At 43.9% G+C, this 17643-nt stretch overlaps 1 protein-coding gene across 7 annotated transcripts in view; it reads left to right on the top strand.

Moving 5' to 3' along the window:
• The window catches only part of supt3h (SPT3 homolog, SAGA and STAGA complex component), a 622281-nt gene that overhangs the window by 447677 nt on the left and 156961 nt on the right, over nt 1-17643 (top strand). For all 7 annotated transcript variants that reach the window (XM_072499078.1, XM_072499079.1, XM_072499076.1 and 4 more), the window contains one exon: nt 6793-6926. In XM_072499078.1, coding sequence (XP_072355179.1) covers nt 6793-6926 — 134 coding nt within the window. The remainder of the gene's footprint in view (nt 1-6792; nt 6927-17643) is intronic.

Below are 17643 nucleotides of genomic sequence, written 5' to 3'. Positions count from 1 at the left end.
GACCTTCTCCTTCACACTGTACCTACGGAAGCACAGAATCACTGCCCTTGGCGGCTCACTCGCCTTTGGTACAGGCCTCCACGACCGATGAGCCCGATCCAGTTCATATCGGGAGGGGTCCTCCCCCTCCCCCAGTAGTTTTGCCAGCATCGCGGCAAAATACTCAGTCGGCTTCGGTCCTTCAACTCCCTCAGGCAGCCCCACGACCCTCAAATTCTGTCGCCTGGATCTGTTTTCCAGATCTTCCATTTTTCCTCTCAGATTCTTGTTCGTGTCCATCACCTTCCACATCTCCTTCCCCATCGAGGCAAGTTGATCACCGTGCTGCAATACCGTCTCCTCCACTTCCTTCAGCACCTCCCCTTGCTCTCGCACCACCGCCACTGCGCTCGCCACCGCCGTCTTCACCGGGGAAACCGCCTCCTCCACCAGCACATTCAAAACCTCCCTCATCGCCTTCCTCACCATCTCCATACATTTCTCAATCTGCGCCAACTGCTTTTGGAATTCCGCAGCCATCACCTTAGTTAGTTCTTCAGCCGTAAGCACTGCGGCCTCCCCTGGTGCTCCAGCCTCCATTTTCTTTGTTGACCCCGCTTGACCTTTCCCCTCTCCAACGGACTTTCAGCCGCTTTTTTCCCGGCCGTTTTTTTGGTGATTTTCGACATCCTTCTTCTCCTTGCGCTATCCCCCGACTTTTACTGCCGTCGCTGGCCCTAGGACCGGGCGTTACTCTGCAAAAATGCCGTTCCCAAACGGGAGCCCTCCAATGTGCGGCTGCCTCCCGCCCGCCGTCACCGGAAGCCCCCAATTATGCCATTTTTAAGCGTACCCTCAATCGCTTTGTTAACCTGTGCCAATTTTAAAGGGTTAAGTCTGTATGGATGTTGTTTGATTGGAACAGTATTTCCCACATCTACATCATGTATAGCCATTTTAGTACTTCCCAATTTATCTCCACAAACTTGCCCATATGATATCGATAACTCTTTCAGGTCAGTCCGTTTTTCCTCTGGAAGGTAACTCAACAATTTATTCCAATTTTTACAAACCACCTCGTTTTCCAATTTAATTTGAGGTACATCAAATTCACAGTCATCTGTATTTGGTTAGTCACTTTGAGTTAGAATCATTAAAACCTCCTCCTTTTTCTCTCCTTCCCTTTCAAAGTACCTGGGGCTGTTTAGCACAGGGCTAAATCGCTGGCTTTGAAAGCAAACCGAGGCAGGCCAGCAGCACGGTTTGATTCCCGTAACAGCCTCCCCAAACAGGCGCCGGAATGTGGCGACGAGGGGCTTTTCACAGGAACTTCATTTGAAGCCAACTTGTGACAATAAGCGATTTTCATTTCATTTCATTTCAAGTACCTTTTAAGCGTATTCACATGACACACTCGGTGAGTTTTCCTTCTATCTGGTGGTTTTACCACATAATTCACCTCACTTAATTTCCTTTCAATCTGATATGGTTCACAAAACCTAGCTTATAAAGGTTCCTCTACCACTGGTAACAACACTAAAACTTTATCTCCACTGACAAAACTACGAACTTCGGATTTCTTGTCCGCTACCCGTTTCGTCACAATTTGTGCAACTTTTAAATGTTGTCCAGCCAATTCACCTGCTCTATTTAATCGTTCCCTAAAATTTGACACGTAATCCAATAATGTAAGTTCTGATTTCTCACTCACCAATTTTTCCTTAATCAATTTAAGTGGTCCTCTTACCTCATGACCAAAAATTCGTTCAAAAGGACTACATTTGGTTGACTCATTCGGTGCATCCCTAATTGCAAACAGTACGAATGGAATTCCTTTATCCCAATCCTCTGGATAATCTTGACAATAAGCCCTCAACATTGTCTTTAATGTCTGATGCCACCTTTCTAATGCTCCCTGCGATTCTGGATGGCATGCAGTTGATTTAAATTGTTTTATTCCTAAGCTATCCATAACTTCTCTGAATAACCTTGAGGTAAAAGTCGATCCTTGATCCGATTGTATTTCTGTGGGTAGTCCATAGCTAGTAAAGAATTTAGCTGTAATATTACGTACTGGAATGTCCTCTGGAAACCTAGTAGACACATCCATTATAGTCAAAAGATATTGATTCCCACTTTTCGTTTTAGGAAGCGGTCCTACGCAATCAATTAGGACCCTTGTAAAAGGTTCCTCAAATGCTGGAATGGGTATTAAGGGCGCTGGTTTTATCACTGCTTGAGGTTTCCCTATCACTTGACATGTGTGACATGATTGACAAAATTTAACTACATCTTTATGTAGTCTAGGCCAATAAAAATGTTTTTGTAGTTTAGCTTGAGTTTTCCTCATTCCCACATGACCTCCCACTGGTACCTCATGTGCAACTTGCAACACCTCCTTTCCATACCCTACCGGCAATACTACTTGATGAACTTCTGCCCACTTTTCATCCGCCTGCATATGTAAAGGTCTCCATTTTCTCATCAAGATATTACTTTTACCGTAATAACGCTCTGGTATACACTCAGATTCCTCTTCCGTGTGTGCTTTCTGATACATCCGTTTTATTTCTACATCTTTTTGTTGTAACTCCGCCAATTTTCCTGAACTAAAAATATCTGCCTCATCCTCCACCTGGTTTTGTTCTTTTTCAACCATCTGATCAAAAATCATTTCTGATAATTGCACTTCAACTTCATCTTCACTCTTTGATTTCTCCTCTTGTCTTAACCTGTGACTTTGCGACCTTGTTACTACACAATCCGGAAAATCCCAGGATATTTGTCCTTCAACACTTCAGTTGTCTGATTTTCCACTGGCTCATCAACCACAGTAGGCATCACTCCCACCTGCTATCCAGCTATATCATTACCAAGATGAACTGTATTCCTGGACAAGATAGTTTCTCTATTACTCCTACTACCACTTCACCACTCTTCACTGGACTTTCCAACCTTATCTTATATAATGGAACACTACTCCTCTCACCCTGAATTCCACATATTACCACCTTTTCTGGCAACATTCTTCACAGACTCCATAACTCCTCATCTCTTACCATTAAAGATTGACTAGCACTCATATCTCTTAAAATTGTGACTTCTTTACCTGCTCCTCCTGATACACATGAGTAAACTTTACCCACACAAGTAAATTCTTTAAAGACATCTGGCACCTTCTTATCAATCACCTCTTGATCTGGCTGTACAATCTTTTGCACCTCCTTCGTTTCACTTGGGCTTTCCTTAACCACTTAACAGAGCCCACTGTCTTATCCTGTTTTACTACATCAGCCTTCCCAGTGATTTTCTTCAACCACCAACACTGACTTTACATGGCCTAGTTTATTACAGTGAAAACATTTGAAACTTTTCATTTCTTTTCCACCCTCCTAGATTTCATTTTTAATCTGAGGTACACTATCCTTGTTATCTCCCATCAGATCACCTTTACCTTTACAACTTGAGTACATCTCATGTCCCCAGTTTCTATCCCTCACAGGCTGAAACTGAAATCGGAAACCAAGCTTTGATTTATGAACTAATTCATAATCATCTGCTATTTCTGCTGCTAATCTCGCAGTTTTAACCCTCTGCTCTTCCACATGAGTTCTCACTACATCAGGAATTGAATTTTTAAACTTCTCCAAAAGTATAATTTCTCTGAGAGCTTCATACGTTTGGTCTATTTTCAAAGCCCTTATCCACCTATCAAAATTACTCTGATTGATCCTTTCAAACTCCATGTATGTTTGACCAGGTTCTTTCCTTAAATTTCTAAACCTTTCTCTGGAGGCTTCAGGCACTAGTTCATATGCACCTAAGATGGATTTTTTCACCTCCTCATACGACCCAGATACCTCTTCCAGTAGTGATGCAAACACCTCACTAGCCCTACCTACCAGCTTTGTTTGAATCAGTAATACCCACATGTCCTGTGGCCATTTCATTTGTTTAGCCACCTTCTCAAATGAAATGAAAAAGTCTTCCACCACCTTCTCGTCAAACCTTGGCAATGCTTGGACATATTCAAATAGATTCCTACCAAGCCTTCGACTTTGACGCTCTTTCTCACTATCCTCATCACTATCATCCAACTGTACGTTTCTCTTTACGTCTGACAATTTTAACTGACTGTCATGTTTCATGGCCATTTTCTGAAGTTCAAACACTCTTTCTTGATAATTTTCCCTGATCTGTATCTCCCTTCCTCATTCTTTTTGTTCTCCTCGGGCTATTCTATCTGTTTTCCTTTCTTCTCTCTCTTTTTCCTCGCTCTCTTTCTATTTCCTTTTCCTCTCTCTCTCGCTTTTGTATTCAAGCTGCTTTAATTCTTTCTCATGTTCCATTTGTTTAATTTGTAACTGAATTTTTGCCATTTCCAATGATTAAAACTGTATCTCAGGCAACTTTAAATGCTTAGCCACCCCCATAATTACCTCATCTTTTCGCATTTTGTCAGGTAATGTTAACTGCAGTGTTTTTGCCAAATCTAACAGTCTGCTTTTAGTTTCTGTCCGTAAGGTACTGCGTGTGACCGTCTCTACCCCCAAAAACTTCTGAGCCTCTGAAAGAGCCATTGTCTACAACACATTCCCTACTAAAACTATAATACCACACCTGAAAAGTAACCACAATATGCTCACCCCTCACTGTCTTTAAGTTCACTAAGCCAATCCAATAGATCGACTTTTATCCCTCTCGAGGCCTCAATTTGTTATGGGCCACAGTTTAGAGAACCCCAAAGTGTATCATGGAGTTCAACTGACCCACAACTTTTAATAGATTGTGGTATGGGGAGCACACGGCCCACCCTACAGCTGTGGTACAGCAGAAATGGAAACATATTTTTTAAAACAAATCAATGTTTAGTCTATGAACTCAAGTTAACCTTTCAAAAACATATAATGAACATCTTAGCAACCATTAATTCAAATACAACCCCCAAAGAATACAACACTAAGTAATTCTTAAGCTTTTAACATCCAGGAGACGTTTTTAAAAAAAAGCTTTCAGCAGAAGCACATCAGGTTAAAATCACTACTAGGAGCAGTTATTAGTTTTAAATCACCAAAGGATCAATTTACATTCTTTAGATTACAGAGAGAGACTCTAATACATCTTCTGGCTGTGACTGCAGCTATCCAGCTCTGAAAACGAAACTAAAACACAACCTGCAGCAATCACCCTAAAATGAAAGTAAAAAGCTGATGGACAGCCCAGCTCCACCCACTCTCTGACATCATTGCAGTAATATAAACACCCATTTCTTAAAGGTACTCTCACTACAGATACTTATATACACACCCATTTATAAACCCATTTCTTAAAGGTACTCTCACATGACAACATGACTCTGGTAATTCCTTGTCATCACCCCAGAGGAATTCTTCTTGTTCTCTGAAAGATTTGTACATGCCAACTTTATCTCACTTTTAATTGAGCGTGCATGTTTAGCCTTATTCCCGGGTTACTGGGGTGAGGGAGTGGACCGAGGTAAAATCCTCTTGCGAATGGTCGGTGCACACTCAGTGGGCCGAATGGCCTCGTTCTGCACTGTAGGGATTCTGTTGAACAATCTACTTTAATCGCCTTCTTATTTTGTCTAACTTGTTCTGTAACTTCTGAGCTAGCTCGATATGTTTTAGTTTCCTGCTCATTTAATTGATTTAACCCTTTAACATTAGGTATCAGGCTTGTGTAATTCTGACTCCTAGACCTTCTTCATCTCTGCCCAAATGGCAATATTTGCCAATTCCTCAGCCAAGTCAGTTATTTAATTGCCTTTCTACCAGTAGCTGCACCTTTTTATATTGTTCTTTCACTGCGATCGGGATAGGGTGGAGGACAATTGAGGGAGGAAAGGTAAGGTGGTGACCAGTTTGGGACGATGGTGATTTAGAGGGAGGGGGAGACTCTGATACTGCAGCTCTTGGCTTGACTCCACATTTCTGGAAGTAATTTGTGAATAAATTAACTTTTTTTCATGGTAGTGGCTCCAGTGGTCCCTTTCAGAACTGCTGGTTAAATGAATGTAGATCATATTTTACTGAATGTAGGTGGCCCAGTGCCAGGTGCATTCAGAGCAGACCAATTTTGCAACAGGGACATCATACAGGTGCTACGCTCATTTGCATCAAAAAAGGGCTAGGCAAAGCAGGATGCCTCCTTTTCTGCTTTTATCGATATACACTTCCAGCCCAGAACTTGCATGTTCATGCTGTCCGCTATAACGGGTGCTTTGGCATCCGGTTTACAAACAAAATTTTGCATGGCACTATTAAATTTCTGTGCCAATATTTTCTTTCTATTTCTAAACAAAACACTTCCTTAACTTTGATAGGTTTGTTTCTAAAATATTATGTCTGCAAATTAATGTTAGCTCTGTTTTGCATGTTGCCTGACCTGGGAGTGTCAAATACCAGCATTGTGTGGAAAATTGTAGAATGTTGTTCCTTTTCTCAGGCCTTCCATTCATCATCTTGAGCATAAAGCATAATCAAAATAGGAATTGTTTAACATTGAAGTTTAAGAAATGATTTTCAACTGTTGTTATGAGATGCAAATACGACAGAAATGGTGCTATTGCTTTAAATTCTTTCTTCCCCATGTTGCATTTGAAAATATTGTTGTGCCACAGTCTATCATTACTGATCTTTGTTTGAAATGATGGGTGGGAACACAGCAGAAATGTATTTTTGCTTTACTGAAGTCTGTGTGGCAGGTGAAAATAAGTCCCAGGCTCATCTGTGCTGCAGATGTGCAGAGATTTACATTAGCAACTTTTCTTTCCCTTTTCTCGCCCACACATAGACAAATCCAGCAGCAGTATAAACAAGCGCCAGAAACTCTACCAAGAATTCCTCAGCTCCATTGACCAAACAGGGGAGCTGCTGGGCTGGCTTGAAGAGGATGATGCTGATGAAGTCAAACAGGAGCGGCTGGAGGTGGGTGGAGCAGTCTTTGCTGACCACAGAGATTCATTGTGCCAGAATTAGTCTGTTCACATTGATAAATTCTGATGTTGTGAAAATTTGAGGTTTTACCAACATCTGCTTTCTTGACATTTTATCAGAGTAAAATGATTACATTGCGAATTGGACGAAACATGTGTTTTCCCTGGCATCTTACTTTCACACTGCATTTTTTAAACCACACAACAATATTTTACTGTGAGTTTTCCAGTAGGTCTGCACCTTAACAAAAACTTTCAGAAGTTGAAACCATGCTCTTTAAAGAAATTACTTCCTTGACATCTTGGGGTCAATTTGCTGCTTGACCTTAGGATGTTGGAAAAATAAATGTCCAATTGTGTTTCTTTATATGAATACCCCTAAAATAGAAGTTTCCTTGCTCAGCCACTGATCTTTTTTTTTAACGTGTTGGTCGTGGCTGAGGATATTACTATACACCCCATCTCGGTTTAAGTCTGAAGAAAATGTGCTCTGAGAATTTTATGAGCTACTACTGGACTACCTGTTCAGGTAGCGGACATCAAAAGCCCCACTGTTGTATGCTGGGACTCTGACTGCTTTAGGTTTCAAAATCATGGTGGAATGTAGTCTGTGACCTTACTGTGAGTTGTATCAGACAGCCCAACTTCAATAATTCTAGTTTGCATCTGTTTCTTCAGCTCTATATGGCAAAGCAGACTTTCTGCCTGACCACTACTTCTTTGTACTTTCCCTTCCACTTCCCTAACTCAGTATGATGGCAAGCTTTTGAATATTTTATCCCCCCCAGACTCTTACATTGTTTCTAAACTTCTCTACCTAGCATTTTTTTCTCTGTACCTTTCAAGTAATCCTCAAAGTCTATTTCCTCAGACAATGCATCTAGTCCTTTTTAAAAAAAATTCAATCTTGGGATGTGAACATCACCGACACGTCAGCATTTCATCCCTAATTTCTCTTGAGAAGTAGGTGGTGAGACAGCTTCTTTAACCACTGCTGTCCATGTGCTGTAGGTAGATCATGATTAGTGGGCAGCACGGCGGCACAATTGCTTCACAGCGCCAGGGTCGCAGGTTCGATTCCCCGCTGGGTCACTGTCTGTCCGGAGTCTGCACGTTCTCCTCGTGTCTGCGTGGGTTTTCTCCGGGTACTCCGGTTTCCTCCCACAGTCCAAAGATGTGCAGGTTAGGTGAATTGGCCATGCTAAAATTCCCCTTAGTGCCCAAAAAGGTTAAGTGGGGTTACTGGGTGACGGGGATAGAGTGGAGGCATGGGCTTGAGTAGGGTGCTCTTTCCAAGGGCCGGTGCAGACCCGATGGGCCGAATGGCCTCCTTCTGCACTGTAAATCCTATGATTCTATGATCACAAAGGATGTTATTCACTGCTGTTTCATTGCTGTGAGCAGAGCAGAAACAAGCCTGGGGAGATTCAAACTGGTAATTATAGAAGCAAAGTATGGTTTCATCATGGAGGGAAGGCATTTGAGCTACCGTGTTGCTGGAGAACTTGTGTTGCTGGATTCAGAGTTCAGAGTACGGAATTACAAGGGAAATGATTGCCATTGAATAAAGATGATGATATGTTTAAGGAGCTTGGAGAAGAAAGGGAGGTTAGTAATGACACAGTTTTGACAAGGAAGGGTCAAAGGTGATCTTTTTGAATGGTGGCATGATGATTTCAGCTTTTATGGGAAGAGAGATATAGTACAAACCAATGATAAAAAGCTAGAATGTGATTGAGAAGTAATTGAATGACCAGGAGTTTATTAACAAGGGAGTCAAAGGATATGGAGTAGGAAGGAAAGTCGAGTTGAGACTACAATCAGATCAACCATGACAGTTCAGACAATGGCAAATTGGATGTCCATCAAGTAAACTGCCTTGAGGATTCCCCTAGTAATCTGCTTTCAGAGATAGCTAGAAGTTTGGCCAATTTGTAGGTCAAGTGACTTCTGCAGACATTTTAAAACGGTGCATTTGCAGTTTTACCTGTTTTGTTTCCTTTTTACAATCCCAGGGCATTACACCAGCCAATGAAACTAATGAATAATAGTCCACGTTGCACAAGACACATTGTCATGATAGTGTGTGAGATCAGCAGTTATTTCCTCTTGAGTTTGGAGTGCAGGCTTTCTTAAGTCAGATTTATTTTCTGCAAGTGTTTCACTGGGCATTCTTTTCCTGGTTTGTCTTAAGTTATAATAATAATAATCTTTATTGGCGCAAGTAGGCTTACATGAAGACTGCAATGAAGTTACTGTGAAAAGCTCCTAATCGCCACATTCCGGTGCCTGTTCGGGTCACAGAGGGAGAATTCAGAATGTCCAAATTACCTAACAGCACATCTTTCGGGACCATAAGACATAGGAGTTGAAGTAAGGCTATTCGGCTCATCGAGTCCACTCCACCATTCAATCATGGCTGACTTCAACTCCATTTACCCGCTCTCTCTCCATAGCCCTTAATTCCTCGAGAAATCAAGAATTTATCAACTTGTCTTAAAGACACTCAACGTCCCAGCCTCCACCGCCCTCTGTGGCAATGAATTCCACAGACCCACCACTCTCTGGCTGAAGAAATTTCTCCTCATCTCTGTTCTAAAGTGACTCCCTTTTATTCTAAGGCTGTGCCCCCGGGTCCTAGTCTCCCCTGCTAATGGAAACAACTTCCCTACGTCCACCCTATCTAAGCCATTCATTATCTTGTACGTTTCTATTAGATCTCCCCTCAACCTCCTAAACTCCAATGAATATAATCCCAGGATCCTCAGACGTTCATCGTATGTTAGGCCTACCGTTCCTGGGATCATCCGTGTGAATCTCCGCTGGACCCGCTCCAGTGCCAGTATGTCCTTCCTAAGGTGTGGGGCCCAAAATTGCTCACAGTATTCTAAATTGGGCCTAACTAATGCTTTATAAAGCTTCAGAAGTACATCCCTGCTTTTATATTCCAAGCCTCTTGAGATAAATGACAACATTGCATTTGCTTTCTTAATTACGGACTCAACCTGCAAGTTTACGTTTAGAGAATCCTGGACTCTGACTCCCAAGTCCCTTTGCACTTCAGCATTATGAATGTTGTCACCGTTTAGAAAATAGTCTATGCCTCTATTCTTTTTTCCAAAATGCAAGACCTCGCACTTGCCCACGTTGAATTTCATCAGCCATTTCTTGGACCACTCTCCTAAACTGTCTAAATCTTTCTGCAGCCTCCCCACCTCCTCCATACTACCTGCCCCTCCACCTATCTTTGTATCATCGGCAAACTTAGCCAGAATGCCCCCAGTCCCGTCATCTAGATCGTTAATACATAAAGAGAACAGCTGTGGCCCCAACACTGAACCCTGCGGGACACCACTCGTCACCGGTTGCCATTCCGAAAAAGAGCCTTTTATCCCAACTTTCTGCCTGACAGCCAATCGTCAATCCATGTTAGTACCTTGCCTCGAATACCATGGGCCCTTATTTTACTCATCAGTCTCCCGTGAGGCACCTTATCAAAGGCCTTTTGGAAGTCAAGATAGATAACATCCATTGGCTCTCCTTGGTCTAACCTATTTGTTATCTCTTCAAAGAACTCTAACAGGTTTGTCAGGCACGACCTCCCCTTACTAAATCCATGCTGACTTGTCCTAATCCGACCCTGCACTTCCAAGGATTTAGAAATCTCATCCTTAACAATGGATTCTAGAATCTTGCCAACAACCGAGGTTAGGCTAATTGGCCTATGATTTTCCATCTTTTTCCTTATTCCCTTCTTGAACAGGGGGGTTACAACAGCGATTTTCCAATCCTCTGGGACTTTCCCTGACTCCAGTGACTTTTGAAAGATCACAACTAACGCCTCCACTATTTCTTCAGCTATCTCCTTTAGAACTCTAGGATGTAGCCCATCTGGGCCCGGAGATTTATCAATTTTTAGACCTCTGAGTTTCTCTAGCACTTTCTCCTTTGTAATGGCTACCATATTCAACTCTGCCCCCTGACTCTCCTGAATTGTTGGGATATTACTCATGTCTTCTACTGTGAAGACTGACGCAAAGTACTTATTTAGTTCCTCAGCTATTTCCTCGTCTCCCATCACGAGATTACCAGCGTCATTTTGGAGTGGCCCAATGTCTACTTTTGCCTCCCGTTTGTTTTTAATGTATTTAAAGAAACTTTTACTATCATTCCTAATGTTACTGGCTCGCCTACCTTCATAATTGATCCTTTCTTTCCTTATTTCTCTCTTTGTTATCCTCTGTTTGTTTTTGTAGCCTTCCCAATCTTCTGACTTCCCACTACTCTTTGCCACATTATAGGCTTTCTCTTTTGCTTTGATGCATTCCCTAACTTCCTTTGTCAGCCATGGCTGCCTAATCCCCCCTCTGATAACCTTTCTTTTCTTTGGGATGAACCTCTGTACTGTGTCCTCAATTACTCCCAGAAACTCCTGCCATTGCTGTTCTACTGTCTTTCCCACTAGGCTCTGCTCCCAGTCGATTTTCGTCAGTTCCTCCCTCATGCCCCTGTAGTTACCTTTATTTAACTGTAACACCTTTACATCTGATTCTACCTTCTTTCTTTCAAATTGGAGATTGGATTCGACCATATTATGATCACTGCCTCCTAAGTGTTCCCTTACTTTAAGATCGTTAATCAAGTCTGGCTCATTACATAACACTAAGTTCAGAATGGCCTGTCCCCTCGTGGGCTCCATCACAAGCTGTTCCAAAAAGCCCTCCTGTAAACATTCAATGAATTCCCTTTCCTTGGGTCCACTGGCAGCATTATTTACCCAGTCCACCTGCATATTGAAGTCCCCCATGATCACTGTGACCTTGCCTTTCTGACATGCACTTTCTATTTCATGGTGCATTTGGTGCCCCTGGTCCTGACCACTGTTAGGAGGCCTGTACATAACTCCCATTATGGTTTTTTTGCCTTTGTGGTTCCTCAATTCTACCCACACAGACTTCACATCATCTGACCCTATGTCATTTAGTGCTATTGATTTAATTTCATTCCTGATTAACAAGGCAACCCCACCCTCTCTGCCCACCTCTCTGTCTTTTCGATAGGTTGTGAATCCCTGGATGTTTAAATGCCAGTCCTGAACCCCCTGAACCACGTCTCTGTGATGCCTACCACATCATACCTGCCAGTCACAATCTGGGCCACAAGCTCATCTACCTTGTTCCGTACACTGCGCGCATTTAAATATAGCACCTTTAATTCTCTATTGACCGTCCCTTTTTGTTTTCTTAGTGTGGTGGACCTTGGTTTACTGAGCCTTTCCATACACTGTGTCATATTTTGTGGGATGGGGACTATCGTAACCTCACCTGAGTTCTGTCTTTTCGTGCTTTTTTGTATTCCTAAGCAGCTACGCTTCCCACTGATTACTTCACCTCTTGGTTCCCTGATTTTTCCTTCCTCCCCAATCTCTAGTTTAAAGTCCTATTGACCACCCTATTTACTCTTTTCGCCAGAACACTGGTCCCAGCTCAGTTCAGGTGGAGACCATCCCAACGGTATAGGTCCCCCCTGTACCAAAACTGATGCCAGTGACTTGTGGGATGAAACCAGAGAACCCGGAGGAAACCCACGCAGACACAGGGAGAACGTGCACTCTCCGTACAGACAGTGACCCAAGCCGGGAATCAAACCTGGGACCCTGGCACTGTGAAGCAACAGTTCTAACCACTGTGCTACCGTGCAAATCCTGCATTAGGTTGTTCTGTCACTGGCATCCTCCCCAGAATAGTCAGGCGGATTGCCAGCCTGACCACATTGTTCAGTGGCATTCTGGTCACCTCCACATTCCTCATCCAGTCTCTCCTCAAAGAGCTACGCAATTTCTAGAACTTATCCTGCGGCTGCAGGTGTGGAACCTTTTTAGGAGGACTAGCTTGGATCATTCCTGTTTCATTTGGGATTCTAATGCAACAGGTTAATGAAGGAGCTGCAACTCTATACAAGCTTCTCTGCTAAATACAGTGCAATCTTGATTGTGAATAACGTGTTGGCAAGTTTTCTTCCCTTATAACAAAGTGTGGCAGTTATTTGCCCTTGCACCTTCAGTGGGATGCCCCCAGACAGGGGGACTGAATGTTTGAAGGCTGGAGAAACACGGGGTTCAGCCACTGTACTACATCGGAAAGAATTAACATCCCCCTCCCTTTTCTACTTTAAAATTTGAGTTGTGGACATTGACTTTGGTATCCTTGCTCCAAAAAGTCCCCTTGGATTTTGAAACCTTGCTCAAGAAAGGCACTTCATGTTCGTCAATAACTTCTATTTCTTGGAGACCGGACTGATCTCTCCGTAAATTTTTTAAATTCCTGTTGGAATAGCACTCTGAGTTTATGGCGACACCTCGAGAGTACTGGGCACTGGCAGCGACTGCTCCTTCTTCGGCCTGGGTCTGCTCTTTACAGGGTGCGCTGATGAGTCTATTGCTCACATCTGGGCAGAGTCAGCAGTCTGACTTCACAAAGCTTGCCTATCACCCTGAAATAAAACTCTGTTCTGCTTCCGTAGCTTAGCATGTCTCGCTAATTGTACTACCATTGTGAAATCCTCCTAGACTCCAAAAAATCGGATAAAGCTTCATCAAACACTTTCGTTCCAATGGGGTCTCGGATTAGTTCGATCTTTAGAGCCCTGTACTCGCAACTGTCAGCAAAACGATACAGACCATGAATGGAAGGGTCAATATTCTCACCAAATTAAAAAAAAAATGTATTTTGTTACAAACATGTATCAAAGCAGGTTACAGCAAATAAACACCGCGGGAAACATACTTCCCAACAGCCTGTACAGATTTTTCCTCTTTCCCTCTTCCCCTCCTCCACCCCCTTCCACATTCCCCACCTCCCTGCGACGAACAGTTTCTCAAACACGGTCATAAACATCCCCACCCTTTCTCATACTCCCCTATAGAGCCCCTAACTCATTCTTTATCTTCTCCAACCGCACAAAGTCGTACAGGTCACCCAACCATGCCGCTACTCTGCCATGTAATCAGAGAGGCGAAGGCCACGACAACGGCCTTCCTCCTCTCCATGAGCTCCGGCTTCTCTGAAACCCCAACTATCGCCATCAAAGGGTCCGGGTCCACCACCTCCTCCACTATCCTGGCTAAGACCGCGAACACTCCCACCCAGAATCTTCCCAATTTTTCGCAACTCCAAAACGTGATTCGCTGGCCCCTGCCCACACTTCTCACACTCATCTGCTACCCCCTGAAAGAACCCACTCATTCTTGCCCCAATCATATGCACCCTGTGCACCACCTTAAACTGTATCAGGTTCATCCTTGCACAAGAGGAGGTCCCGTTTACCCTTCGCAGTGCCTCGTTCCATACTCCCCAATTGATCTCCCCTCCCAACTCCACTTCCCATTTCTCCTTGATCCTCACCACCCGCTCACCTTCCTGCTCCACCAGCCACTTGTATATATCCCCACTCTTCCCTCCCCTTCCACATCCGGAAGCAACAGTCGCTCCAGCATGATGCATCCTGACAACCTAGGGAAACCCCTCCAGACCTTTCGCGCAAACTCTCTAACCTGCAGATACCTGAACTCACCCCCTCGGCTGCTCTACCATCTCCCTTAGCTCCTCCAGACTGGCGAAACCTTCCTCCAAATACAAATTCCTCACCTTGATCAGCCCCACTTCCCTCCACCTCCAGTATACACTATCCATCTCCCCCGGCTCAAACCCATGATTCTCGCACAGCGGCGTTAGCACCGACATCCCTTCCAGCCTAAAATGTCTCCTCAGCTGATTCCATATCTTCACCGTGGACTGCACCCCTGGGCTCCCTGAATACCTACTCGGAGCCATTGGCAATGTTGCCGTCACCATAGCCCTCAAACTAATCCTAATCCACTCTACCCTTTCTCCTTCCCACCCCCGCCGCACCTTGTCCACATTCGCCGCCCAATAATAATGAAGCAAGTTTGGCAACGCCAACCCCCCTGCTGCCTCTGCCTCTATCGCAGGGTCCTTCCTACCCCCAGCACCTTCCCCGCCCATACAAAGTCTGAGATGATTGTGTCCACTTTCCAAAAGAGGGCCTTTGGTATAAAGATCGGGAGAGCCTGAAAGATAAACAAGAACCTCAGCAGAATATTCATTTTCACCACTTGGACCCTGCCTGCCATCATTAAGTGCAGTGTATCCCACCTCCTATGATCCTCCCTGGCCTCCTCCACCAGCTTTGTTATATTCCACTGATGGATCCCCGTCCATTCCCTCGCTACCTGAATCCCCAAATATCCCGCGCTACCGTAAATGGCATCCTCCCTAAATTAGCCCACTGTGCCAGCTAAATCACCGGGAATACCTCGCTTTTCCCTACATTCAGTTTGTATCCCGAGAACCCTCCAAATCTCCCCAGCAGGCCCATAATCCTTCCCATACTCTCCAACGGATCCAAAACATGCAGCAAGAGGTCATCAGCATAGAGTGACACCCGATGCTCCCTCTGTCCCCTCATAATCCCCCGCCACTCCGCTGACCCTCTGAGAGCCATCACCAATGGCTCTATGGCCAGTGCAAACAGCAATGGCGACAGTGGGCACTCTCCAAATTTTTGAATGCACCTGTTAAACCTTGTCTGGTCTATAATAATGTTCCTCCGAATACTGAAAGATGAGTCAGAATCAAAGATCTTAATAACCTCTTCACAGGTTGCTAAGTTCTCATTAGCACCCTGTCTTATTAAAATGTCATCTGCACTGCTACCAATGGAATAGAGAAGTCTAATGAACTGTTCATTATCAGGCTTCCCTGATAATTCTGAGACAGTCCTATACCTATTGAATTTTCGGCGCCAGTTTTGCTAGTGTGCTGCTGGTCAGGCGCTTCCCAACTGGTTAAAGAATTTGTGTCGAGATAGGATTTTCTCCATCACAGTTTGTGACTTTTCGTCAACTTTCTTGATACTCTGTTGGCGCTTTTCCTTCTGATTCTTAGCTGCACTCATTCCCTGGCTTCCTTGTATACTATGACTTTCACTTCCCTGCCACTGTTGATTGTATCGGGGATCTGTGCTAGTCGGTGGGCTTACTGCTGCCTGGGTCCCTGGGTGTGTTCAACACACTGCTGGAAATCAGGCCTCGAGGACCTTTCAAACATTTATTAAAGATGTAATGAAATGAAAATGAAACAGGAATAGTACAAAGAACAAACAAAGAACAAAGAAATGTACAGCACAGGAACAGGCCCTTCGGCCCTCCAAGCCCGTGCCGACCATACTGCCCGACTAAACTACAATCTTCTACACTTCCTGGGTCCGTATCCTTCTATTCCCATCCTATTCATATATTTGTCAAGATGCCCCTTAAATGTCCCTATCGTCCCTGCTTCCACTACCTCCTCCGGTAGCGAGTTCCAGGCACCCACTACCCTCTGCGTAAAAAACTTGCCTCATATATCTACTCTAAACCTTGCCCCTCTCACCTTAAACCTATGCCCCCTAGTAATTGACCCCTCTACCCTGGGGAAAAGCCTCTGACTATCCACTCTGTCTATGCCCCTCATAATTTTGTATACCTCTATCAGGTCGCCCCTCAACCTCCTTCGTTCCAGTGAGAACAAACCGAGTTTATTCAATCGCTCCTCATAGCTTATGCCCTCCATACCAGGCAACATTCTGGTAAATCTCTTCTGCACCCTCTCTAAAGCCTCCACATCCTTCTGGTAGTGTGGCGACCAGAATTGAACACTATACTCCAAGTGTGGCCTAACTAAGGTTCTATACAGCTGCAACATGACTTGCCAATTCTTATACTCAATGCCCCGGCCAATGAAGGCAAGCATGCCGTATGCCTTCTTGACTACCTTCTCCACCTGTGTTGCCCCTTTCAATGACCTGTGGACCTGTACTCCTAGATCTCTTTGACAAGGATGAAAAATGTACAGGAAATGTACAGGAATAGATAAGCACAAGATTCCTTCCAAAAATGTGTGTCTTAGCTCGTGCCACATGATCTGACATCTCTGATAATTAACTAGCTATTAACCCTAATACTACATTGTCCACTTGGGAGAAAAATAGAAAAGCAGCATATTATTCAAATGGAGAGAGATTGCAGAACTCGGTGGTACAGTGAGATCGAGGTGTCCTGATACATGGATCACAAAATGTTTGTTTGCAAATACAGCAAGTGATTAGGAAAGCAATTGGAATGTTAGCATTTATTGCAAAGGAAATCGGACATAAAAGTAGCCAGGTTTCACTGCAACTGTACAGGGCCTTGGTGAGACCTGATCTGGAGTTCCGTGTACAGTTTTGATCTCCTTATTTGAAAAAGGATGTTAGAAGTATGTTATAACCTGCCTGCTTACCATTGGCTGGGGACTAATGACAATCCCACAATCCTGTGGGAGTATGAGCTTCCCCAGTGAGGGGGGCGGAGAAACCATTAATAAACTCCAAGTATAAATAAAGCTGTCCAGTTTGGAACCGGCAGGAAGGAGTGTGCAGCAAGGGAAGTTGCTGCTGCTGTTTTATATATATATATATGTTATTGTAAATAAATGTTATTACTTTGTATCCTTAAAACTCGTGCTGGATTCTTCGTGGCCCTCACAAAAAAGTATTTCAGAGAAGATTCACTCTTTTATGATGAACAGGTGAAACAGGTTAGGCTGATATCCTTTGGAGTTTAGAAGAATGCGAGGCCTTGATAGAGTGGATACCAGGAGGACGTTTCC

This window comes from Scyliorhinus torazame, chromosome 4 (genome assembly GCF_047496885.1).
Source record: "Scyliorhinus torazame isolate Kashiwa2021f chromosome 4, sScyTor2.1, whole genome shotgun sequence".
Taxonomy (NCBI): domain Eukaryota; kingdom Metazoa; phylum Chordata; class Chondrichthyes; order Carcharhiniformes; family Scyliorhinidae; genus Scyliorhinus; species Scyliorhinus torazame.
Note: the sequence above shows the minus strand (reverse complement) of the source record. Positions and strands in the feature narration are given on the sequence as shown.